The 27557-nt window shown below is 33.2% G+C and overlaps 1 protein-coding gene and 1 long non-coding RNA gene across 2 annotated transcripts; both read left to right on the top strand.

Moving 5' to 3' along the window:
- Positions 1-3987: 3987 nt before the first annotated feature.
- LOC143076126 (uncharacterized) lies at positions 3988-13734 on the top strand. The gene is made up of 2 exons (XM_076251778.1): positions 3988-4200; positions 12033-13734. The coding sequence occupies exon 2, from the start codon at positions 12083-12085 to the stop codon at positions 13463-13465; it is 1383 nt and encodes a 460-aa protein (XP_076107893.1). The 5' UTR covers positions 3988-4200; positions 12033-12082; the 3' UTR covers positions 13466-13734.
- A 7282-nt stretch (positions 13735-21016) lies between these two features.
- LOC143076125 (uncharacterized) lies at positions 21017-24883 on the top strand. The gene is made up of 3 exons (XR_012978540.1): positions 21017-21509; positions 22190-22253; positions 23624-24883. It is a non-coding gene; the product is annotated as an uncharacterized LOC143076125 (long non-coding RNA).
- The last annotated feature ends 2674 nt before the right edge of the window (positions 24884-27557 follow it).

Below are 27557 nucleotides of genomic sequence, written 5' to 3'. Positions count from 1 at the left end.
ATTCCTGACTTGGTACAGGACATTTTTAAAGGAAAAATGGTGGGTTGAACCTGGTTTTGTGGCATGCCAAACCTCCCTCTTTTATGGCCAGTTCAACCCGGACTTCATGTATTTACGTTTTACACCATCAAACTAATAAAACCATTCGGTAAGCATTTCATTTCTGATTAAAAGAGAAATCAATGTTGTAATAATGCTATACCGATTACTGGTGTAAAAGAAATGGTTTTATCGCTAGCACAAAGAAAACTTATATAACGGTAATGAATTATTCCAGCCTTCGGGTGTGTGAAACTTACGTTAACGTTTGATTATTTTGCATTATAATAGGACTTATTATAATTGAATAAATTAATTTTGAATGTTATGCGTCTTCTATGTTGTGTCTATCAGCTCATAGCTATAACTTTGTCAAGTGACCGTTACGTCATCAACGTTTTTTGTGATTTCTTCCAGCTTCAAATGGAATTTCGAATTAAATTATAGGTAATGACTATAACATTTTTTCAGTTCATTAGAAATAACATAAACATGTGCTACGCGTGATTTTCGTATGTACCAATTTTTTAATTTAATTTCTTGATAAACAGAACAAATATTACAGTCATTCCTTAAATATTGTTTTGCACTCCATGTAAAGATGTACACATTTAATAGCAGTCTTAAGATTTGTTTTTTCCCAATGTTTACTACGTTAGAAGGAAAAGTTAGATGGCCTGATTTTGACTTTTTGTCCTTCTAACATAATTGTTTTGTGCTAATTATTCACAGAAACACAAAATGCATTACTAAAGAATATCAACAGAAAACGGATTTGAATTAACTAATTTGAATACAATAAGATGTAACTAAAACCTTAAATAAGGCAAGTACACAACCAGACGATCAAATCAGACACATAGAGAGCTAATTATACTGTCGTAAAATGGAATAACGTACACCATTTGACAAATTCTAAACAACCCAATATTAAACAAAAACGCACATTCAACAGATGTTAGTAAATATATATAATAAACGATTTTTTTTAATTTTGTATTTTCCTCATTTTTAAGATGATAAACTGATTGTAATATACAATGACGGAATTTTAACTTTCACACTGCTACACTTGGGTGAATTTATAATCAGAACTTTTATTTTCAAATTTCGCTTATATACTATATACTAGCTATAGGTTGAGCAAAATTAATCATTATTCACTCCTAATATACGTGTAATCTTTTTTTTTTTCATAGTTTGTCTTACACGAAAGAGTCTTTTCCCAAGGAATGCTACTCACACATTTTTTATGTGATTTAAAGTTCCTCGAAGAGACATGATTCATAGACTTGAATTGGTGTCAATACGTGTGAATTAAAAATTAATGGCGAAAATAATTTGAAAAAAAAACATCCAAATATCAATTATCGACGAAGGAGCTTTAGCACAGGGATAAAATGTTATTCCCATGTCAACTTTTAACAAAATTCCTTCTAAGTGACCGTAACTTGACAAAACTTTAAAGAATTTTGGTCCTCACGCTCTCACGCAGCGACCAAGCATTAAAAATGAGCGAGTGAGAGATTTGATTTTAATTAGATTGTAAAATATTCGTAAATATTAAGAATGGTAATGATTGATATATTCAAACTTTTCATTTTCATTTTATATTTATCACCTTTTATCATTATTTAAAATACTAGTAATAGAAAATAATGTTCACTTATGACTGTCATAAGAGCAGCTATGACTCTTTAAGACAGCTTTGATTTACATTCTATGACATATTATATAACGGTCATAAGATTATTATAAAATATGTCCTAAGATATATTTTATGGCATATCTTATGATACTTTCGAAAATCAGGCCCCTGCAGGTAACTGTGATCAGTTTATTTAAATAGGTCGATATAAATTTAAATTCAAAGAGAGTGTGTAAAGTTTGTAAATTTTAGGTGATGAGGTACACTATTTCCGTCAGTGCCAAATCAACAGTAATATAAGAAATATCCTTATAAATGCAATGAAAACCCAGTATCCTAATTATAACCGGCTTGACTCGCACTCTAAACTTAAAACTGTTTTAGATGATTTAGATCCCAATAAAGATATTTTGTCTAGTATTGTAGGCTATCTAGAAATTATTCCGAAAATAAAATCCACATGGATCATTTATCTATATATATATTTACTGAATAGGTCGATATAAATAACATCACTGAAGATAAATTTATTGTCGAAATCCGGATCTGGTACATACAAAAAAATATTAACACCTTATGTTTGTGGCATAGCATCGTGGGCACAAGTTAATTGTTTTCTGTTTAGTATTAAATTTATATTAAGATCCATTTTGTTACATCTTGTGATCAATTTTATTTGGCAATCGCCAATGGCAGTCAGCAGGGTTAAAGAACATCAGTTGTTCGACCTGTTAGTCAAATGCGTTTTGTTTAAATATACTTCTTCACTTTTTTCGTCTTTTGGAAAATGTTGTTTGTGCAGTATTTAGACCCTTCTACAACGAAATTTGTTTTACATGCACACGTATAAAAATTGCGGTTTTTATCCAACGCAATCATAGGTTTGAACGTAGTTTTCAATTTAGACTCGTTTATATTTTTTCGTTTGGGCTTGTATCATATTTTCGCTTCGGTTTATATGATCCGTTCATCCTATATTGAATCTTAAAATTCAAGAGTCTATCTAAAAATGAGAGTACATTTTATATGGCCTTCCAAATACCGTTTCGATCCCTAACATCACTGAAGAGACATTTAATGTCGAAATCCGGATCTGGTAAAAAGACCAAAAAAAAGTGAAGAAGTATACTTAAACAAAACGCATTTGACTAATAGGTCGAACAACTGATGTTCTTTAACCCTGCTGACTGCTATATATATATATATATATATATATAAGTTGTCCGTCCCTCAGCGGGATTCGAACTCACACCATATATATATAGATAGATAAATGATCCATGTGGATTTTATTTTATATATATATATATATATACTGTCATATCTTAATAATAACTTGACTTGTTTAGGACTGTTTTTATGTATTGTATGTTTCTTGTGTATATTATGTTTGTATTTTAACCCGTTAGGGTTTTACTTTTTGCAATAAAGTATACAAAGGTATGTATAAAAAAAAGTATTGAATTTTACTTAAAGTTATGTCAGGCAACATCATACTTAAATTGATGCATTTTGAATTTGAATTGCATTCGGTTATATAAAGCCTTTACATTGTTTCCATATAAACAAAATAATAAGACCAAATAGAGAAATTATTGTTATAAGAATCTTATTCTTTTGTCAATTTCTAGCTAGCATTGTCGACCTACAGATTTTACACCAGTGTTCATCCAAATATAAACAACGGGTAACAGAAATGTGAAACCAATCACAGTTTTCTATTGATACTCAGCGGAGATCAGATGATATATAAATACACATAAACACACTATATATACAATAACATATAAATCAATGTGACAATATATAATAATAATAATAATAATAATAATAATAATATTTTTTGATAATAATAGTTTCCTTTGAAGGAGTAATATATATATATATATGTGTGTGGTCTAGCGCACCGGTTACAGTGCAGGCGATTTGGTGTCACGATATCTCAGTAGCATGGGTTCGAATCCCGGCGAGGGAAGAACCAAAACTTTGCGAAAGCAAATTTACAGATCTAACATTGTTAAGTTGATGTTTAGACGAGTTGTATATACATATATAAATGTTGGAGAGATATGTGTCTGTATGTTTATGTTTAGCTTATGATTATTTTCAAATTTGTCAACAATCCTGTAATTTTGGATTTACAACCAATAACACATCTATTATCTTTTCATTGATTGATTAACTATAATCAATAATCAAGCATATTTTACTTATCTAATTATTACTAAAACCAATGGTTGTTTATCTGTACATATGTAAGGCGACCGCTGTGACGTTTAATTATCAGCGCATGGCATCTATTACACTTCGTCTATGTCACCTGTTGATTAATTCATTCCAGGTAAAACTCTCTATGTCGCTTCCACAGACATTGTAGAAATATATTTATACGGCAATGTATATGTAGGAGTGGATTAAATTTATAGAAACGAAGACTGAAAAATGGGATGATTGAAAAAAAAATTCGAAAATGTCTAACAATTGGTGACAAACGCAAGAAGTTAACTAGTCAGGTAAATTTTTATTTTTATAGATTTGTGATTGAGATAAGATTTTCTGCCAAGTAAAGAGAATCGATAACAACATTGTCATAAGATGTAAATAGAGAAATCAGTTCATCATAATTTATAACAATCTTGTAAACTAAATACTTAAACTGGAATGTATAAAACTGCTAAACATAGTGCATTAAGAATCACCATGATACATTTGATCACAACAATCCACACGCATTTTAATGTAGGTCTATTCTACATTGGTATGGGATAGCGATACCTATGAAGACCAGATGAAACTTTATTCACTTCACCCTTTTAATAATTAAGGACAGAACTTATTAATAATTTAAAATAAATCGTTTTATACCTTCAGTCAAACCAGCTTGTTTTTCGCGGGCTAGTGTTGGCATTTGAGTTGTCGTTCCCAAAGTGATAAAAAACGATGGGTTTTTTGTCTCAAATGTTTCACTTTTTGTCATGGCGGGGCGTTTATAGCTGAGTTTACGTATGCGTTTCTTACATTGTTGAAGGCTGTACGTGGTGAACTGTTATATCATATATAACCTATTTTTTACAATCAAAAGTAAAATTGATACTTTACTGCAAACATGACTTACATCATGCTCAACTGAGAAATATATTTTTGATGGGTTGCTGTCGTAAGGCCATATCTCCGATTTTCAAAATTTCAAGAAACCTATTCAGTTTGTAGATATTTTCTTTGCTATTGTGAATCCCAATTTAAAGCTAAATTTTAATTAAGAGAGGCAAACGAATACGACTTGGAAAATATTCCTTGCAATTCAATTTAATTCAATAGAGATCTCGACCCTTGCATATCGTTATTGTTTGAAAACTTATTTCAACTTCAAAATATCCTTGTTGTTTTATGTCGTTGGGTTGCTGTCTCCAAATCAGAACTCCATTTGTTCATATCAATATGTTTAGTAATAGGTCTATGGTTAAACATATGTATTTTTTCATATAAAAAGCGTTAACACAAGCACTGTAAACATTTATCACCACCTGGTCAAATAAAAATAGTCCACAAGCTAACGTTCGACGAGTCAAGTCTAATAGTGAACAGTCCAAACTGAATGATCTCTTAGTTTAACGCCCCCGGAGCACATTTAATCTGTGTTATTGTGAGATTTCAATGTAAAAATTAAATTAAGTTAGTCCCTAAAGATACGTTGAAGGAATCATAAATAGTAACTGTAAAGATATATTCGCCTTAAATACATCTTTTACGAGGGATTCTCTCGATTTAATAAGTATTATAATGAGTTCATGAACTTTATCATATAATAAGTCTGTTGCAGTTTTAAATAATTATCTATTTCAAGCCTCCATGAAAGGCCACTACAGAGTATGAGATTTTGCTAGGAATCGGTTGTTTGCTATGCTTCGGTGCACTTATACGCCCTGTATGCCAATACCACTGAATCAATCGGAATAATTGTACACATATATCTACGAGACCAGATTAACTGCTATATATTCCTGTATAATGTGTTAATAGATGAATCCTTTTAAAATTTAGAATTTTCTGTATAAAGTCAAATAATAGTGTTGCCTCATGAGAGGTAGTAAAACTATGTTAAAGCAGACACATGAGTTTTGAAATTCTAATAAAAATGTTCGGTGTTTTGTAGCATTAACATGAAATTAAATTTTACAAAACAATCGATCATTTTCTCTCTTTTCTCTCGACCAAAAATACCGCTAACTTTTATTTTGACATGGAATGGTCATTGAACCTTTAGCAATTCGATTGGATGAAGTATAGATGTAAACATCTATAATGGACGAAGCTATTATAGTTGCCTCACCTTACCGGTTGTGTCATGCATGTATTATGTCACAACGTGAAATTTTATTAAGTAACACTAGAAGTCCATAACTGAATTCCGGTAGCAGTAATGGACTTCATGTAACATTTATTGTTTATAAAGATAGGTATAGCAATTCTAGATCTCAAGAAATCATCAACATTCTCTTGTTTGTGGAAACCAATTGTAGTTGTAATTTGTCTTCAGATTTCGGTCTTCATTTTACACTTAAAGTTTTATCATACATCTTTTTATGAATACATTTTGTTACATGTATTATATGATAAAAACAATGTTTTTTTAAAGAGGCTCGGCCAATAGGATTAAGACTACAAAATATTGAGCAAAATTATTGAAGAATAAACAAATAGTTCTTATAAATCCTTGGACTCAAATATTCGGCTTTGATGTTCCTGATGACGGTAAATTTAGAATAGCGATACGGACGCCATTTATATAGTGTTGTTTTCATTTTAATAGCACTGCATCGATATCGCTGTCGATGGACTATCAATACCCGCCCAGTAGCCAGCAATTCGGTACTGGCATAATCCATAACAAATGTTGTCCGTTGATGCATGGATTTGACTGTTTTTATGTTCTTTTTTTTGTCATAATATATAGCTCTTCAACTGTCTCGGTTGCTATACATCCTTGGATTTCAAATATTCGACTTTGTAGATCATTCCTGATATATAAAGTTAAATACAAAAGAATCTCATAAAGAAACAATGGGCAAAATAATTAAAGAAAAAAGAAATGTGGCCCGTAGTAAAAACATCAAAGAATACAGAGATGTTGCTATTCAGTGATTTGTTGCTGTATTATAATATTTTGATATAAGCGTCACTGATGAGTCTTATGTAGACGAAACGCGCGTCTGGCGTACTAAATTATAATCCTGGTACTTTTGATAACTATCAAACTGTTGTGTACATGAATTTGGCTGTTAGTTTTCTCGATTGAATAGATTAGTATTTGTCATTTTGGATCATTTTCCGACTTTTTATACAGAATTCTTTAGGCCGTACGTCATTTGGTCTTTGGTTGAGAGTTGTCTCATTGGCAAACTGCCACATCTTATTTTTATAGCTTGATCGTTAATCCCAATCCTAATGTGACAAAATTATAAAAATACACATCATAATGCACATCTGTACTCACTTTCAATTTTATCTGACTATAATTTCATGATAAACTACATTTAACAAATACCTGATACGGAGCGGACGGAAGGAAGGACGAAATGACGCACAGACTGACAAATACGGCATGCATCTGGTAAAGTAGGCGGGTATGCATAAGCACAGAAGAAAAGAGAAAAAATGGAAGAAAATAGAAGAAGACAGAATCCCATTAGGATTCTGTAGATGGTTGCATCCTGTATTAGATCGAAATAAAGCAACATGTTTCAACTGATATATCTCCGTAATGAAGCAACATGTTTTAACTGATATATCTCCGTAATGAAGCAACCTGTTTTAACTGATATATCTCCGTAATGAAGCAACATGTTTTAACTGACATATCACCGTAACGAAGCAACATGTTTCAACTGATAAACCTCGGTCACACCTTACCGGATAGCTCGAACGGACGCCTAACGGATAACTTTTTTTCAATCCGTTCATGTCCGTTAGACGTCCGTTCTTATCCGTTAGGCGTCCGTCCATATCCGTTGCATGTCCGTTAAGTGTCCGTTTTATCCGTTGACGTCCGTTCTGTCCGGTGGAAAATTTTGAGCATGTTCAAAACTTTGAACGGACGTCCAACGGATAAAATGCCCGTTGAACGTCCGTTAGGCGTCCGTTTTGTACGGTACGTTTTGTATCCGTTACGTGTCCGTTATGCATCCGTTGGAGATCCGGTAGACCAATTCACCAACGGACGTCTACCGGACGCCTAACGGATAAAACGGATGTGAAACGGACATTAACGGAAGGATAACGGATAAAACGGATGCCTACCGGATGTAAAACGGACAAATGCCAATTGAAATTTTGCGTCAGAAATGCCAATAATTGATATGTCAGATTTTCTTGAGTGTCATGAATATTTATTATTCGTGATGGATCCTGGAGTAAGAGCACGTCTTCGCTACCAAGCAGCTCTTATTCAGGCCAGACTCGACTCAAATGTAAATATAAACGCAAATATAAACCTTATAGCTGTCGAAAGGAGAAGGAGAAGACAAAGGAGATGGTAGACACAACCATGGCTTAGTCCTGAAAGACGACGCAGTTTTGGTCTATATGACCAACTCATGACCGAACTTAGGCGGGAGGATCGACAGTCCTTTGTACACTGACTTCATTCGAATGCCCACAGGGATGTTCGACGAGATATTGCAGGTTGGACCTCGCATAGCCAAGCAGAATACCTTTTAAAGAAATCCACTGGAACCAGGACTCAAGTTAGCAATTAGACTTAGACACTTTGCTTCTGGAGCAAAATATCGTAGCATGCAGTACGGATGGAGAGTTCCGCATAACACCATATCCGTTTTCATACCAGAGGTACATAATATAAACAAATTCAGAAAATCAAATTAAACTCTATAAGACTGAATTACCACATTGCTTCTACCTTGATTTTTTTAAATCAGAGTAGCTCTATATTTGCACACATATCATGCTAAACAAGACGCAATACAAAATAAAATCAACTAAACCAGTTAACTAAAGTGACCCTCGTGTGTAAAAACGTAAAAAAAAATCGGATAAATTGTTCTATTTGTTTGGTACGTGTAACCTTGATAATTGTCCTACTGACCACACTTTCCCAGAAGCAAATATTATAACATATATACATGTACTAGATACAATCATTTTAAGGTCACGTGTATGTGGTTTATTGCCTTTAATTTTCAGATGGTTAATTGCCTTTAATTTTCAGATGGTTTATTGCTTTTAATTTTCAGATGGTTTATTGCCTTAATTTTTTAGAAGTTTATTGCCTTTAATTTTCAGATTATTTTGTTCATCCGTTTTATCCGTTACGCTTCCGTTAGGTGTCCGTTTTATCCGGTACTCGTCCGTTGGATGTACGTTCGACGTCCGTTCTGTCCGGTACGTATCACGTACGTTCAATGTCCGTTGTGTTTCTGTTAGGCATTCGTTACATGTCCGTTAGTACACCAACGGACTCCCAACGGATAAAACTTTTGTCAACGGATAACTTTTTTTTATCCGTTAGGCGTCCGTTCGAGCTATCCGGTAAGGTGTGAATAGTTATCAAAGGTACCAGGATTATAATTTAGTACGCCAGACGCGCGTTTCGTCTACATAAGACTCATCAGTGACGCTCAAATCAAAAATTTTTATGACCGAGGCTATATATCTCCGTAATGAGGCAACCTGTTTAACTGATATATCTCCGTAATAAAGCAACCTGTTTTAACTGATATATCTCTGAAATGAAGCAACATGTTTTAACCGATATATCTCCGTAATGAAGAAACCTGTTTTAACTGATATATCTCCGAAATGAAGCAACATGTTTTAACTGATATATCTCCGCAATGAAGCAACATGTTTTAACTGATATATCTCCGTAATTAAGCAACATGTTTTGAACTGATATATCTTCGTAATGAAGCAACATGTTTAAAACACAAAGTGGAAAGGGATTACTATAAGTTGCAAAACTTGTTTCCCAATCCTCTATAAATAAATATGTTTAAACTAAAACTGATATATCTCCGTAATAAAGCAACATGTTTTAACTGATATATCTCCGTAATGAAGCAACATGTTTTAACTGATATATTTTTGTAATGAAGTGTCCGTAATTGATTATATAGAATCTATAAACATAAGATTTAACTCACGCAATTATAACAAGCAGACTTCATACAAACAAAGTATGATACCATGGATACCACAATTATTGATGTTTTATTTTTGAAGAAAACTGTAATAATGATACTGTCAGTATTTCTGGAAAAAATGTTTTCTAAGAAAATGTTGACGTATTACACAGCTACTAATATCTGGCTATACGGAAATCACTAACAAAATAATCCAATCTAAAATCAAACGACCGCTTAGAACAGTTAAGTGTTTATTGTCCAGGCATGAAATATCGGAATTGTGAGGCGAACATCTAACTAACGTAAATGAAGTTATGCATGAAATACTGATATTAGTAAGGTATTCAGATAATATTTAATTCTGTGCGTCCGAATCACTTTTCTAAATTGACCAATTTTCAAGAACGCCTTAACCAAAACATTGTAAAAATCAAGGACGTATATGAGGAGCTATATAGCATAAAGAGGGATATAAAAGAATAGGCAATTATATAGTTTAAGAGACAAAAGGAAAAAACTGTGAAATTAAAAAACAAATCGCTAGTTTCGGGCAAAAACTCTTTTACGGAGTTAATTTACGAGCTGAGTTATTAACAAATCTCTCAACAGATCATACATTGTTGATTATTTTATGTCAGCAGTTTCAATCTATAGATATTTCCTCAAAGATATCTAAAATTACATACGAGAAAAACGATAAATAATAAGAAGAAAAAAATGTTATTTCAAGGCAAGAACTCATTGATGTTTTAACCCAATAGCATTTTTGTAAATCTTGTGCTTTATATTACTTTTTATATTTATCTACTCTTCTATCATACACATTTACAATGTCTACCTATGCTATCTATTATTGTTTTTACTTCGGATGTGACCTTGCTATGTTAACTGGTGTTGTGTCGCCGCAGAAATATCTTGCGCTTTTGACTAATTAATTCGAATGTATTTCATATAAATACGCGGATTTTATCGAGTGCAAAATTACATGCGTTATCGCTCGTTATAAATTCATGCCTTCAATGAATACTCATGAACATTTTTTAAATGATGTGAAAATGTTTTGTCATGAGAAATATATTTATAAGTATCAAATCAAGAATAGTGAAAAAGTGTGTCACCACATGCTGAAACATATCTCGAGGACACTCACGACGACAAGGATGAAAATTTGCCTGTAGAGTTATTAAGATGAGCTGCTATATGTATTATTATAACCGTTATACAAATATTGAAATAATGTATAACAGTTAACCAGCTTTATTATATTGATAACAAATGATTATATCACTACAAAATAGTAAAATAGGTTAAATTCCCTGACATTTATTAATTATCCACACAGGAACTTGTCTCAGATACTAGTAATATATACCTAAAATTTTAGGTATACAGACACGACCGAAACAAGTGCCTGTGGGCATCCACCAGAACTTGCGGTCATCCTATGTTCAGAACCTCAGTACTTTGATTAATATTTACAATATCTACCTTTCTATCATTGTTTTCACGATGATATGTATAAATTGAAATTATTCAATGCAACAATCGTCATTTATGTCATTTTACGATATTCCCGTGCTTGCATTTCCTATCATGATTTTCTTGATAAAAGTTTGCTGCTCACAAGGAAGCTATTAAACCAAGAGTTCCAAATGGTGAAGTTGAAATCATCCCTTCGTAAATTTTACGGACGCCATCACGAGTTGGTTGACCGTTATGGAATAACCGTTTCACAAATGATATCGGATATGTTCCTTACGTCGTAACTACAATCCCCTTCCCTTTCATGAATATGACCTACCAAATTAGACTATTTACCGGATTTGTAATCACTTAAGCAACACGACGGGTGCCACATGTGGAGCAGGATCTGCTTACCCTACCGGAGCACCTGAGATCACCCCTAGTTTTTGGTGGGGTTCGTGTTGTTTATTCTTTAGTTTTCTATGTTGTGTCGTGTGTGCTGTTGTTTTTCTGTTTGTCTTTTTTATTTTTAGCCATGGCGTTGTCAGTTTGTTTTAGATTTATGAGTTTGACTGTCCCTTTGGTATCTTTCGTCCCTCTTTTATGGAAATATTCCCAGCAAAAAGCAATCAACTCATTTGGTACGACTAAAATGGATAGTTCATACCGCTATAAAATATGTCAATTATTTATTCTTTTTCAATTTACTTTTATTAAAGATACATACGTTTCTTTTACAGAATTATCCACCTCAAACGGCGGTGTGATTGAAGATGGATTTGATCAGAAAATGGATTCCGAAAACATAACTGAAGGAAATATATTAATGGAAGAAACAAACTCAACAAAGTTATTAGAATGGGAAATATCATATGAAGCACAGATTATAAGCGCAGTGTACCTCTCCACAGGGATGTTCATCGGTTTGATTACCAACACTCTTCTTATTCTTGTCATCTGCCTTTCACCAACATTAAGAACTCCGCCCAATTACCATCTGGTAAATATAAGCTTTAATAATTTACTACTGAGTATCTGTATGATATTTTCAACACTTTCAGTATTTGGAGTACAAGATCATGATGACAATTTTTTTGTTGCGATTCAACTTTTCATTACTCAGCATTGTACCACGCAATACTTTGCAACTTTTGCTTCTATTGGTATATACAGAAATATAACACTTAGCAAACCAACTTTATCTTTGCGCATACGAAAAAGAATAGTGCGTAGATCTATTTCAATAAGTTGGTTTCTGACGTGTTTACTTAGTTTAATCTTCACTATTACTTTCATGGATAAAGATTCATTGTTGTGTATCACGCTGACGCCTTTTCAGAAATCATTTGTCATATGCCAAGAATCGGATTATCTTCCAGAACCAGGAAAAATTTGCATGGCTGTCATCATCTGCTTTTTTTATGTGGTTGCTTTAATTTCAACGTTATCATCTTATTATACGATATCAAAAGAACTTAATATCATCAAACCAAAGACATCAAATAAAATTTTGCCCATATCAAGGGCTATGAGTTTATCTTCAGAAGACACATGTGATCCCCAAAACCATTATCAGATAGAGCCAAACATACCAAGTCAAAATGGCTCCCTCCAGGTATATACTATACAATGCGCTGACAGTGAGGAAACCGTTGTCCATTACCAGAAAAATGAAAATATGGTGACATTTGAAGAGGTATTCGCTTTACAAAATCCAATCCTGGCTCAATCGATGGCCAACTCCAAACGACCGCTACAGGCCACTCTTAGCAATGCTTCAACACAATCGAGGACTTCTAGAATCGATTTTACAGATATTTCACCAAACGCTGACCTACAGAGATTTCAAATGATGAAAAACAATTCAGCTTTGAGAAATCAAACACTAAGACGAGACAGAATAAGTGTCCGCAGTGCCACAAAGAATAGCTTTATCATGTTTACAGGATATTTATTGAGTTCACTCCCTTTAATAATATGTAGTGTGCCGTATGCTACCGCCAGATCGGAATCTATAGCGACAAGAGTTTATATATTTTTATTTTTAAAGTTTTTATTTTATGCAAATGCATTTGTTTCATCTACGTGGTATTTATTTTTCAGCAAAAGAGTGCGTAAATGTTTGTTTAAATTATTAGAGGGTAGTTTTCCTTGTATATTTGGTAGACGTTAGACGTTTGGCTTATAGATTGAAGCCGAAAAAAAACATCATACCAAATGTGAAATCATTGAGATCGATATATAAAAGGGTGTATAGTTTAAACAGCATTTAAATAGAAGTGTATAGAAACATTTTAAATAAGTCTGGTAACGTGGTTAGTTGCGTTAGTTAAATAGCGAAGTAAATCATGTTGGTTACTTTAATCCATGACTAGATAAAATCGTTGGAAGCTCTAAACTGAAATCGATCTAGTATTAAATTTGTTGTTGTGAAGATTAATATGTAGTTGTGGCACCGTTAAAGTCCACAATTCCTCTAAAGTCCACAACACCGCTAAAGTCCACAACAAATTTCCGCTAAAGTCCACAACGCCGCTAAAGTCCACAAACTTTCCGCTAAAGTCCAAAAAATTACCTCCGCTAAAGTCCACAAGAAAACGCCGTTAAAGTCCACAATAACAAGTTCCGCTAAAGTCCACAAAAAAGAACCGTTAAAGTCCACACCAATTTTTTTATTGTTAAAAACATATTATTCGTTATTTTTATCCCGTTAATACAATACAAAGCATTGGCCTTTCTTCTCGGTAGTTTTTTTTTTTTTATCAGTTTGATACATGAAAAAAGTACAGTATCGGTATATGATTTTGTTCTATCAATTTTGATCTTGATGGCCAATTTGGACATCATTTCTAAAAAGTTTGTAAATTCGTTATTTATTATTACCGCATTCAACAAGTAATTTTTTTCTCTTATTCTTTGCATATAATCACTTTTTGACATAATTAATGTACAAAGCAAATGTGCCTCCTAATCTATAACATTTGAACGGCATGCAACAATCTTGATTATATCATTAAACAAAAAAATACTAAGTTTATGAATTCCCAAAGGTCTCCTGTCGCAAAACTTTTAACCAACGTTTAACGTTATTAATTTCTGTTATGATTTTCAGAACGGAAAAATGAAGCCAGTATGATAAATTCCAAATAAAAAAGAAAATATTGTATGCTTTAAGTTATATTTTTATCGATTAGTATCAGATATCGATGCGTTGAATGGGTTTCTACCAAAATGTCACATCAAAACCTGATTTGATCGATATAGGAAGATGTGGTATGAGTCACAGTGCCAATAAGACAACTCTCTATCCAAGTTAAAATTTATAAAAGACCATTATAGGTCAAGGTACGGCCTTCAACACGGAACCTTGGCTCACACGGAACAGCCAGCTATAAAAGTCCTCAACAATTACAAGTGTAAAACCATTCAAAAGGAAAAACCAATGTCCATAAATGGGGCTTAAGAAAATATACATACACTAGTTGTTTATCTTGGTAAAGTGTTTTAATCACATGTAAAATTACTCACAAGATTAATTTCTATAAACTCACAAAACGCTAAATCTGTTCTACAGTATTAAACCAATAAAATTGTATTGAAAAGAACAGAAACATTCTTTGATATTATATAATTCGTAAAAGTTTCAGCTTAAAACTTCATACTAGTCTTCCATTTAGCCTTTTCAAAATACTAAAAAAAGTATCTTTAAAAGAGACTAAAGAAACGAAATTAACTCTGAAAGCGATACCGTGAACTTTGATGTGACGTACATTTTATCAATCAATATGACTATAGGATAGTTCAACAATTGTTGGTGTTCGGGTTCAATGCAAGATAAACCAATCTCATTAAAATCCGATGTTCTGATACGCTACCCTCCACTCATTAAAATACGCTACCCTCCACTAATCTATCCTCGCGCGTAATCCCCTTTATTAGGCTAAATGGATGTCACTGTAGACCGATTAATTTTCAGTTGATTGATTACAGCATCGAAAACCCGAGTACTAAACGTGGTATCTTTGATGAAATTTTAATTATTTGTCTGTGCATGGATGATTTTGGCAAAGTTAAAGTTTGCCATTGCTAGAAAAACAGTCAGGGTAGCGTATCAGAACATCGGATTTTAATGAGATTGCAAGATGAACGTTCCTATCGCCTTTATTCTATATCCACATCCTGTCTTTATCCTATTTCCACACCCTCCAATGCTCATAGACACTTATTTTTATTAGTTCTGGATTTCTCAACACACAAATACGTCGGCAAGTTTTTTTTTATTTGGTCATACTTTTCTTCGGTTAGTTTTGTTTTTCATTTTTGGTGTAAATCAAATTTTTTGGATAAGATATAAACTTTGTGTTATATCATCAGAAATTGAGAATTAACGCTTCAAAATAAATAAATTACCAAATAAACAAATAAACCTATGAGAGGTCTGCTTCTATTGGTACTAATTTTGATTAAAATCTTACATGAAATAGTTCCTAATATTTGTTATGAAAAATACCCGTAGATTTCATGATATATGTATAACAACTAATTATAGGTGACAAATACTTCTGACCATTTTACTTTACTGGCTTATCGGTTTTTGAAGTACAACGTTCCTAAATGTTCTAAAAACTTATCTTCCAAAATATACATGTATGTACTTCCATAACTTCAATTGCAATTTGAGCATTTGAACTTAATTTCATACTAAAAAATGTAGCGTCACTTTTTAGCTCACCTAGCCCGAAGGGCCAAGTGAGCTTTTCTCATCACTTTGCGTTCGGCGTCGTCCGGCGTCGTCGTCGTCATCGTTAACTTTTACAAAAATCTTCCCCTCTGAAATTACTTAAACAAAGTGCATGTAACTAAACTTATCCACAATCATCATAAGAGTATATAGTTAAAAAAATGTGTCCGATGACCCTGCCCGCGAACGAAGATGGCATACATGGCTAAAAATAGTACATAGGGTAAAATCAGTTTTTGGTTTATATCTCTGAAACTGAAGCATTTAGAGCAAATCTGACGGTGGCAAAAATGTTCATCATATTTAGATATATCTGCCCTGAAATTTTCAGACAACCAGTTGTTGGGTTGCTGCCCCTGAGTTCTTTGCTATTATCTTAGATATTATTATAGTATCTAATGATATCTTGTACTATAAATTATGATTTTAACCTTATTTTAAATGATTTCCAAAGGATCAGTAAAAACAGGTGAGCGACACAGGCTCTTTAGAGACTCTAGTTTATTTGGTTAAAGTTTTTATTTCATTTTCTGACTCTTGATAAATTTGACAAATGCACATGTATGGTCGACCTCATACTAAACCATACGAGTATACGCATACGGTACGAGTATACGTTCAGGTATACTTATATGGTCCACATTGTACGCGTAAGGGTTCAAATCAGATATACTCTTAGTGTCTGGAACATATATATACATGTAGCATTGTTGAAAAAAAACTCATCATGGATAATACACAATACAGAACCACATCCGCGTATAATTTATTCAATTCATCTTTCATTCTGAAACAAATTCATTTTCCTTTTTGAAAACAAAACAAACAGTTGTTTATAATGTCTGTGTCATTTTGGTCTCTTGTGGACAGTTGTCTCATTGTCAATCATACCATATCTTCTTTTTTTATATGCAAACCAAAGAGTGATGGAAATCTGCTGAGCACCACAAAATGCATGAATGTGTGGTATTCTTTATCATTATTTTGATTTCAAAAAAGAACATGATGGATCCAAGTCTATTTTTGAGATTTACGGACCGTTTTGGCTGCTGTGGAACCTAACAGACACTGAATGGAAATCTTACTTATGTTTTATAGATATTGCAAAGGAAATTTAAATATCAAATATAGGCTCCAAAGTATGTCTCCAGCATATACATAAAGAGAACGCTATGTTGGAGTTTCTTGTGGATGAACAAATATTTACTAAAAAATGAAAAGAGTATAATAGTTAGATAACTTTTCAGAAATGTTGTCTGTTTGATTGATAGAAAATCGCATAAAAATCGATAAAACAAATACTATAATTTTTTCATTCATCAAAAATATAATTTATGCTGACAAGAAATACTTTCTAAGAACAAAAGTCCGTGCTTTAATTAGATCTATAATATCGGGTGTAAAAAACAGAAAATTGTCTTTTGATAATGAAAAAAAAAATGTTTGGACTTTAACGGTGCTTTTTTGTGGACTTTAGCGGAACTTGTTGTTGTGGACTTTAACGGTGTTTTCTTGTGGACTTTAGCGGAGGTCAGTTTGTGGACTTTAGCGGAAATTTTGTGGACTTTAGCGGCGTTGTGGACTTTAGCGGAAAATTGTTGTGGACTTAAGCGGTGTTGTGGACTTTAGAGGAATTGTGGACTTTAACGGTGCCACAGTAGTAATTACCGACAAGAGGAACATGATCACTTTTTGTTGTGATTACGTATGGCAATTATTGGCTCTAAACTAAAGTCCATAGAGCTTTTTCAAGTGTCACCCGAATGCTATTTATATCTATATTATTTGAATCGATATATAAGGGAACGACCATTTAACTTTCAGGGGGAGGGGGTATGTTTTTTTTTTTTGTTGTTTTTTTTTTTCTTTTTAGATATTCTGATCCCCAATTTGATGAAATAATATTCTGGTCGCTTTACAAATGACCAAAAAAGTTCGCGAAAAAAAAATTCTGAGTAAAAAAAAACGATACCCTCTCCCTTTTGAAGTTAAGTGATTGCTTTCTAAGGTATATGTCATCATCATTGTTTTCTTAAAAAAATATATAGCTATGAACTTACCACATTTTGAAATAATTTTTGAGGAGGAAAATTGTAATCAAATTTACAGAAATCAGATGCCTTTTTTCATACTACAGGTAGCAAAACGAGTGAAAATGTCAACAGAACTATTATGAAATTCCTTGTCAGGGTAACCTCCCTTTAAACCAAGTTCGTTTTGAACCACACTAACAGTTTGTCCGTTATATCAAAGTATGTTACTCATAATACTAGTTATTAAGAATCTAAGATCCCAACTTTAAAGTTGTTCTTGTATGGATAAGACTAGGATTTTCTGTCCATTTTAATCAAATAAATCTTCACATGTTTCGTTACTTGTCCATTCTTGGCTTTCAAATTTTTGGCTTTAAGAGCCCATGATGAAGGTAAAACCAGAAAAACGCTTCGGATGCATACATGTTCTCAGTGTTGTTTTCTTTACTTATTTGAATAGAAATTTATCGAAAGCATGGTTTGTTTCCTTCCAGACTTGCCTAAGACTATAAAAAGCCATTGGTTTGATGGATATTGTCCTCAAGTATATTCATTATCTCTTTATATGATTCTTGTATTGTGTTTAAAAAAAACGTAACATTAGTTTTCCGAAGTGTGAAGATATGTTGTTTGCTTTTGAATTACAGATTAATTTATAAACAAAGAAAAAAAATAATTATTCCCTTACTAATCAAAAAAACAACTTTATCACTTACTAATCAAAATGCTTACAAGGATTTTTCGAAAGGTAAGCACAATGTTTTGAGGTTCGTTAGTATTTTATCTATAGTATTCCAGTAATATATATAAAAGTGTAATTCTACAAATTGTGCTATTTGAGGAGAAAATGTCATATCAATTTGATTTGTTATTACATTTCTTGTTACTGTATCTCTGATCTAGACTTTATACATTGGTATTGTCATAATCGAACGATTATATAAGTATAAACAAAATGTATATCGTACATGTATTGTTAGTTGGTGCGCGTGATTGTCATATTGTTGAGAATATTATATTGTTATGTTTTTGACTTAAATTTTAAAAAGTAATAAAATTCATTGATGCTTCAATGAATCAAACAGTGAAAATTGTTTGACTGAATTTAATCCTAGACAATAGAGAACAAAAGAAATAAAGTTGAAAGATAACACCGTACCAGAAAAGATCACACTTTTCGAATAAACAAAAACATGCACAAAGTCAAACATAATAACACACAGACAGAAAAATCACACATTAGTTTTAAAAAAAAATCTAAAAAGGAGTTTTAGTACTTCAGCATTTATATGTTGGATCTTCTTCCTCCTCCTCCTCCTCCTCCTCCTCATCATCATCATCACCCTCATCTGCCTGAGTTTGATCCTCGACATAATCCTCCTTATCCACCTCCTCCTCCTTGTAGTCATCATCGTCATCATTTTTTTGGAACAAAAGAATTATGTCGGTATATACGTAAATATGTTTTGGAATATAATGACTGACCATTATATAAATTACCATTTAATCGAGTTTCTAATGTATGGTATTATACATGGTCCATTCAACTTGACCTTTCCCATATATCTTCTTTTTGGACATCCTCAAACTAGTTTCTTTTTCAGTATGAGGTTTTTTTTTCTGGTCGAATATAGTTTTATAGTTGATAACATATCTGGACTTACCAGTGATCTAGTTATATATATTCAATGTTAGAAAGTTCGTAAAGTTAGTAAAGATTTACTTTTTTCTGCATATTTACATGCATGAAGTTTGTGTTTCTTTTATCAATTTATATACGCATGAAAAAGTCTAAAAACAACACCAATGTTAAAAAGGGAATCCATATTTTCAATTTTGATTATTTTTTTGTAAAATTATAACACCGTGGCTGCGTTTTCATACATCTAAAATATAAAGAATCGTGCTATATAAACTGGTTTAGTTCTAGAATTTTAATTTTACAAAGGTAAAAGAATTATATAACAGAGACTGTGTAGACATACAACCCACCTAAACATCACTGCGCCAATAGAACAGTATGGTATTTTCATTGAATCCATTTAGTGCCAACGGTTTCAGTTTTCTTATTCAAAATCGTTCCCGAAGTGAGCCTTTCCCCTTCCTGGACTAAACATCATAAACTGTGTTACAACCCTAGATAAACCGACGAGGAAAGGCAATACTAGAACAGTATTTAACCTATTTTTTAATAGCCTATGTAGACGATTGGTATAAGGCGATGGGCACGGTATAGGCCTGTTGAATTCCGCTGAGGGAAGAATAAAAATTTGATAACGTAAATTTGAAAATAACGCCTGGTTATCAATAATTGGTTTTGTACATAAAATGAGTCTGTTGGTTTTTCATTTTGTCGAGACATTTTATAGCTAACTACGTATTGTATGGGTTTTGATGATTTTTCAATGCCTTATGATGACCTATAGTTGCTAACATCCGGGAGAAAAAGCATGCTTCATATCGACAAAAAGAGATATGTATTCAAAATGCTTTTAACTAGGGAGATTACATTGAGCAACTTGGATTATAATAAGGGTGCCTCCATCTTCGTTATTTCAATTGGTCTATTTGCCCAGGCATAACATGCTCGATTATTCTCCTAATTTGCAACTGTTTTCTACTAGATTTCAATTTGTCAATTTTTTTTTATTAAAATTTGCAAACAAAAAACCTAGTGCATATCATAGTATTGATTTTACATCATATAAAACATGTTTGTCTCCACATAGCCTTTGAATTAAAGAGTCAATTAGTTATTTTGACCATTAAGACAGCGAACACATATCAACATGCCAGATACAACGAAAACTTCTTCATTTTTTATATAATACCTCTTTTAAAAGATACGAATACTCTTCAACTTAGATAATTATATATTCTCGATTGGAAAGTCAAGTCGACAGTTATACATATATACCTCCAGTTAGACTAAGTATGGAAGCGCATATGGTACACCCCTTGTAAAGTTATTTTGTTGCTAATAAGTCGGAATTATTAGTCAAGTTGTGTGTTATAAGCTGGAATCTTATCATCAAGTTGAAGTCAAGTTGTCGGAATGATGTAGAAAAATTGTTTTACAATGTCGACTTGCTGATATAAATATAATGGCATAGTAATAAGAAGCCGGCATGTTGAATTCAACTTGTTAATTGATTAAGTCGACAACTTGTTTATTTGATATTAAATCATCATGTTGAAGTCAACTTGTCGGAATGATGTAGATAAAGTTTTTATTACAATGTCGACTTGCTAATATAAATGTAAATGACATAAAATAAGAAGTCGACTTGTTGATTAATTAAGTCAACTTGCTTATTTGATGTTAACTTTATTCGTTCTCACGGTCAGATTCCCACGGTCCGTATTTTACTTCCTGTCCTGACACATTAATGATGGAGATCGACAGCAACAGCAGCAGCGGGAGCAGTGGAAACGAGTCATAAGTAAGTTTATATTTGTTTTCTTTGGAGACTTAGCGTTATATTTTAATATGAAGCAATACTGAACACAAAATGAAAAAGATCATAGGGAGAAAAAACGTTATTGTTTGAATGAAAGGGCATTGAAAAGTTACAGTTTAACGTGACCTGTGATAAGATCTAGAGTAAGACGTCTGCTACTATTAAAGATATATTCTACTTAAAGGGTTTCACCCCTCTCCCCACCATCCCATCACAAGTACACTACCCGTTCTGTACGACTGTCAATGAAAAATGGAAAAAAACTGAATGGTCCCTCCCTTTCGCCTTTCAGAGTCCTTTGTAGATCAATCTCCATGACTCATTTAATTCATAACAGCTAAGCAAAAAAAAATTAGTAATCTAAACAAATAATTTGATTCACAACTAGCAGGGTGGATCTTGTCATTTATAAGGGTTGGGTATGGGGATCCTAGCCCACGATAAAGGGGAGTTCCAACTATATGTCCCCATTCAATTGCATTGATCTTCCAAATAAATGTAAAAAAGGGTTCCAACCCCGGACCCCCTGGATTCGCCACTAATGCCAGGTAGAAAAGCATGATGCGAAACGAAATATGTGTTCACTTTATTTTGATATTGACCGATTAGAAGATTTTGCTATTCATTAAACATTTCAATTGAAGAAATATCGTCTATTTCAGCTGCTTGGTCACCTGCCCGTCTAATAAATGGTCAAAGACTATGGAATCAAGCAATATTTTAAAGGTAATGTTAAAAGTAAAACAAAGAAATATGTTGCTGACATCGAACATCAAATCAACACACTTTGGCTTAAAAACAAACAAAATTTGTCAAAACTTTCTTGTATAGTTTTTATAATGTTTTTCTTCATTTAGACTAATCAGCTCCATCTTCGTGGAAAGTATGAAAAAGGTTTAATACTGTATTCTGATTTATTTTTTTTAAAAACTGCACCTTAAACGGCCAAAAATTACAAAAAATAAAGGATTACCAAAATAGGAAAAATGAGCACACATTTACACGGCTCTAGCGAAAAATATAGTGAACCATGATATAAAGTTTTCTTCATATTTTGTCTAGCATGCGCAGTAAAAGCGAGACATGTAGGTACGGTTTTACAGGCGACGGTGAATATATGGCGTTAACATTGCAACCAAGTTTGCTGTTCATGTCTTTATCTCGTGAAGCATAACGAGTAAGGTTCTTATATTTAGGATGCAGATTTCCTACATATTGTTCTTGCCAGTCAGTCATGTGCCATTTATCTTTGACCTATTTTAAATGCTTGAATGACCCTGAAGAACTCTAATAGTCAATTTTGCAACCGAGTTTACTGCTTAAGTCCATATCTCAAGAAATAGAAGTCTAAGGTTGATAATATTTGGCATTAACGTCTCCAACTACAAGGGGATGATAGTCTGAAGTGTAATTTTAGCTTTGACTTAGGTTGATGATATTAGACAAGGAGGTTCCCCACTACCAGGGGATGTCATTTTGATACCTGTAATTTGATCTTGGCCTTGTTTTTATGGTTGATTGACTTTGACAATATGCGACCAAATTTTATAAATTAGTCAATGATTGATAAAGAACTAGATATCATGTTTAAGGAGGCATGATGTTACAACAAATTTAGCAAAAATTGAAACATATTTTTTTCATAACAAATTTTATTCATTAGGTACACTATTCGTTGTTTCTTTAAGATATGGTACAAAAATCAACCAAACAAAATAAATTCGTTTAGGCATCAGATGACTTTTAAAATGTTTATTCGATTGCAATATGCTTGAAGAAGATATGTCCTCTTGTTTGAAAATGAAAACATTTTCAAATGTAAAAATATCATATGCTTATACCTGATACCTATAACGGGTAAATTTATAAATGAAATATGTTATAAATATCGCCATGAAGATTTATTTTGGATTGTCAAAACTTACTGTGTATTTTTCCATTTCGTATTCCATTAAATGTGAAGGCGCAGCGCATTTCCTAGTAGTTTTATAGTAAGCTGATGACGTCACAGTGAACACCCTATTTAGATATCAAGCCAATCGGATTTTTCATTTTATCATTACATCATACGTGTAATTTCTATCTTTATGTTTCAGTTACTCTGTTGTCTCCTTTGTGTTGCTGATCATGACGTTACAGGAATACCTTACCCAGGCGATGATGCTTCTGTGCCTGAACTAGTCCAATACTATCATCAATTATGCTACACGTCCCTTCAAATATGTGGATTTCTCTTGTTTGTTCACGGAACATTCATGAGTTGTTCCATGTTAAAAAGACTTAAGAGAAGATTAAATATCAGACGGCGTAACAACCAGTCGCCATTACCTACAGTTGTAAGGACAATCCTGGCTTTACACCGTAATGGCCTGTCTAATGTTGGATACAGGTATATGTGGAGGACTCTGAACATAGGCTTTGGACTTTGCGTCACACAATCAAGAGCAAGGCTTTGCTTAAGAACAATAGACCAACAGGGTGTACTTAACAGATCGCGTCGAGTTCTTCGAAGGAGAGTGTACTACAATAGAGGACCAAACTATCTGATTCATGTCGATGGTTACGATAAATTAAAACCCTACGGCATAGCTATACATGGGGCAATCGATGGATACTCTCGTAAACTTTTATGGTTGATAGCAAGTCCCTCCAACAATAACCCCAGATATGTCGGTTACTGGTATCTTAATTGGATCAAACAAAGAAAGATGCTTCCAAGGGTTGTTCGATCGGATGCAGGAACAGAAAACGTCATAATGAGGGATTTACAAAGATCGTTGCGACATAATCAAAACGATGAAATGTCGGGACAAAATTCTTTTCTCGTCGGCAGATCTGTTGCAAATCAAAGAATAGAAAGGCTTTGGGGTACACTAAAAACGAGTTTCACCCAGTTTTGGAGAAACCGTTTCCAGGATTTCCAAGACACTGGACTTCTTAATGTATCGTGTCCAGTACATAAAGAATGTGTTCGATTTTGTTTCCTCTCCGTTATCCAACATCAATTGGACATGTTTGCTGAGAACTGGAACTCACATAGAATAAGAAGACAACGTGCTGAAGTTCTAACACCAAGTGGTATTCCAAATATGTTATACTATCAGCCAGAGATCTTTGGTGGAAGAGACTGTTCATTTCCTTTACCATGTAACTTACAAACAATTGACAATCTCATAGAGGAATATACAGAGAACTTTCCAGAGCATGGCTGTAGCAATGAATTTATTAACATTGTTGAGTTGCTTACTGGAAACAGACGAGATCAGTTTCCCATCATCACATCATACGATGACGCAGAGCTATTGTTTCGGACATTGATTGCTGCCTTACCGAATTGAACATTTGCTATACATTTTTTATACAATAATGATTTTGTATAAACATTTTTTTAGAAATTAATTATATATATAATATATAGGTTTGATATTTGGTTTTACCATACAAGAATTAAATCAAACAAAATTACTAGGAGTTACTATATACTGTTTCTTGGTCTAGATTTTTTGTTGTTGATTATGGTAAATATAAAAGAAAATACTCTCTACGCCTAGTGCAGCATGATACGATCACATTTATCAAGGGAACAAACAGTAGGGCAAGTGTTGATACAAAGCTCATGCCTGATTTGTAACGCCTGGTCTCGGCACAAAAAAGTTTGCCAATGGGATATGATATTCCTATGTTGATCGCATTCGTTTGAATGGTTTTGTTTCTACTTTCTTGTACTCAAGGATCTAGTTTAATGACAAACTTTTTGCGCCAATACTTTAGGATATGAAACAAAAGACTATTAAGAGGCTGTATCGCTCACATCAACCGTGGCTACATAAGCCAGCCCAATTTAGACCCCGATATAATAGGTATGTTCCCCGTTATTGCCCATCAAGGATGGATATAGCACTGCTTGAAAAGTGTTCATACAAAAACAAATGTTATCAAGTTTGGTCTCAGTAGTTTTGTTTAAGATCTTTGAACCCCCTGGCCCTCAGCTCAGGGTCCAATGTTAAACTATGTTGTTAGTAATTCCTGCAATCTTGGGTTATAGTCTTGAACCTACCAGACATAGTTTGCCTGTGCATTTTAAAAGATCATTGTGACCAAGTTTCATTGTAATTTGCACTGTACTTTTAGAAAATATCTTTCAATAAATTTCGCCATATGGTATAATCTCAACTACGTTCGTCACTGGCAATCAAGTTGGATTGTACCCTGTCCTGCCGAACACAATTTTGCTAGAAGGCCATCCAATGATAAGTTTTGCTTCAATTTGCTTAGTAGTTTCTAAGTAGAAGATCTTTCTATGCATTTCCAAATAAGATGCACTTACACTACGTTTTCCGCGGGCGGCCATCTACGATTGGAGACATACCTGACAGATATATTTATTGTAAGGATTTACTAGTAGTTTGTTTGCAATTAGTTCTATAAATTCTGTGTAAAAATGTGCTCCGTAGAGCGTAGCAAGTAACGACCGTATAAAGGGTACATTCGGGTAAGTGTTGACACAAAGTAAATGTAGACATATTAAATTGCTAGACTCCATCCAATTCAATCGCCCCGAAAGGGCCAATCACATCTCTAGACCCGATTTGGGCCTCTTGTTTGTTGGAAACGATAAACAAAAAACTTAAAAAATTAAGTAAAACACAATGTATGAAATCTACAAAATAAAAATATAAATCTATAAAGTATACACATGTCGAACAATATTTTTCGTTTCATCAAGTTGAAGCATTTTCAGTCTAGATCCTTTTTGGTACTCTTCTTTTTCAAAACCGCCAACAAATTACATAATCCATTAAAATACCTTCATATGATTTCTGTTCCAAACATCTTCATCAAAATCGGACAAAAAAAAATTGATTTCCAATTTGTTCTTGGTTCACCCCTTTTGGCCTTGTGTTTCTCAAAAACGGTAAACTCAACATCAAATATTTAAAACTATCTCCTACAGGGTCCAATGTGAAATCGTTGTTCCCCTCGGAGGCCTTGGATCAAACCAAAACCGGCCGGAAACAATTTGCAAAGGGAACTAGGTTTTGTTCCAATTGGTTGTTTTGAGCAACTGTTTAACTATGTTCCCGCTATGCCAGATCGTTTAAAAAGAATCAATACAAGAACCAATGTAAACAAGTTTGGTTCCAATTGACCTATAATTGTTAATGTTTGTGTCATTTTGGTCTTTTGTGGATAGTTGTCTCATTGGCAATCATACCACATCTTCTTTTTTATAAGTAAGTTCAGAGAAGATATTTGAATGCATTTCATACAAGTGTGGCAGTTAGTAGATAGATATAGGAAGATGTGGTGTGAGTGCCAATGAGACAACTCTCCATCCAAATAACAATTTAAAAATTAAACCATTATAGGTTAAAGTACGGCCTTCAACACGGAGCCTTGGCTCACACCGAACAACAAGCTATAAAGGGCCCCAAAATTACTAGTGTAAAACCATTCAAACGGGAAAACCAACGGTCTAATCTATATAAACAAAACGAGAAACACGTATATATTACATAAACAAACGACAACTACTGTACATCAGATTCCTGACTTAGGACAGGTGCAAACATTTGCAGCGAGTTTCTGATTTAGGTCTGGCATATCTGGAAAGTAGGATGAAAACAATTTTAAAACTAGATCATCATTGCTGAGTGTTATCCATGCCCGCCGTCATTTTACACCAAATTTATGAAATTTTGGAAGTCTTTTCGAATATTCTCTAGAAAATCTTCAATGGGTTTTTAATTTTTTATTGTAAATATACACACTGCAGTTTAATATTCATAGATCAGTAAAAAAAATATATTGTACTCTTGCATCCAATCACGGCGTTTCTAAGTTGACTTCCTTCATCTGCCTTGGGTACACAAAAGGCCAACCTAATGTTGGGGAAATGTAATATATTGTAGTACCGGTTTCCCTTTAAATGATGTTTTAATTTTTTTTTTTTTTTTTATTTTTTTTTTACAAAACTTTGGAATTTGCCCAACAAATTTTGCATGCAGTATCACAATAATAATGATTTGT

Source organism: Mytilus galloprovincialis, chromosome 5 (genome assembly GCF_965363235.1).
Source record: "Mytilus galloprovincialis chromosome 5, xbMytGall1.hap1.1, whole genome shotgun sequence".
NCBI classification, from domain to species: domain Eukaryota; kingdom Metazoa; phylum Mollusca; class Bivalvia; order Mytilida; family Mytilidae; genus Mytilus; species Mytilus galloprovincialis.
This window is presented reverse-complemented; position numbering and strand designations above follow the sequence as displayed.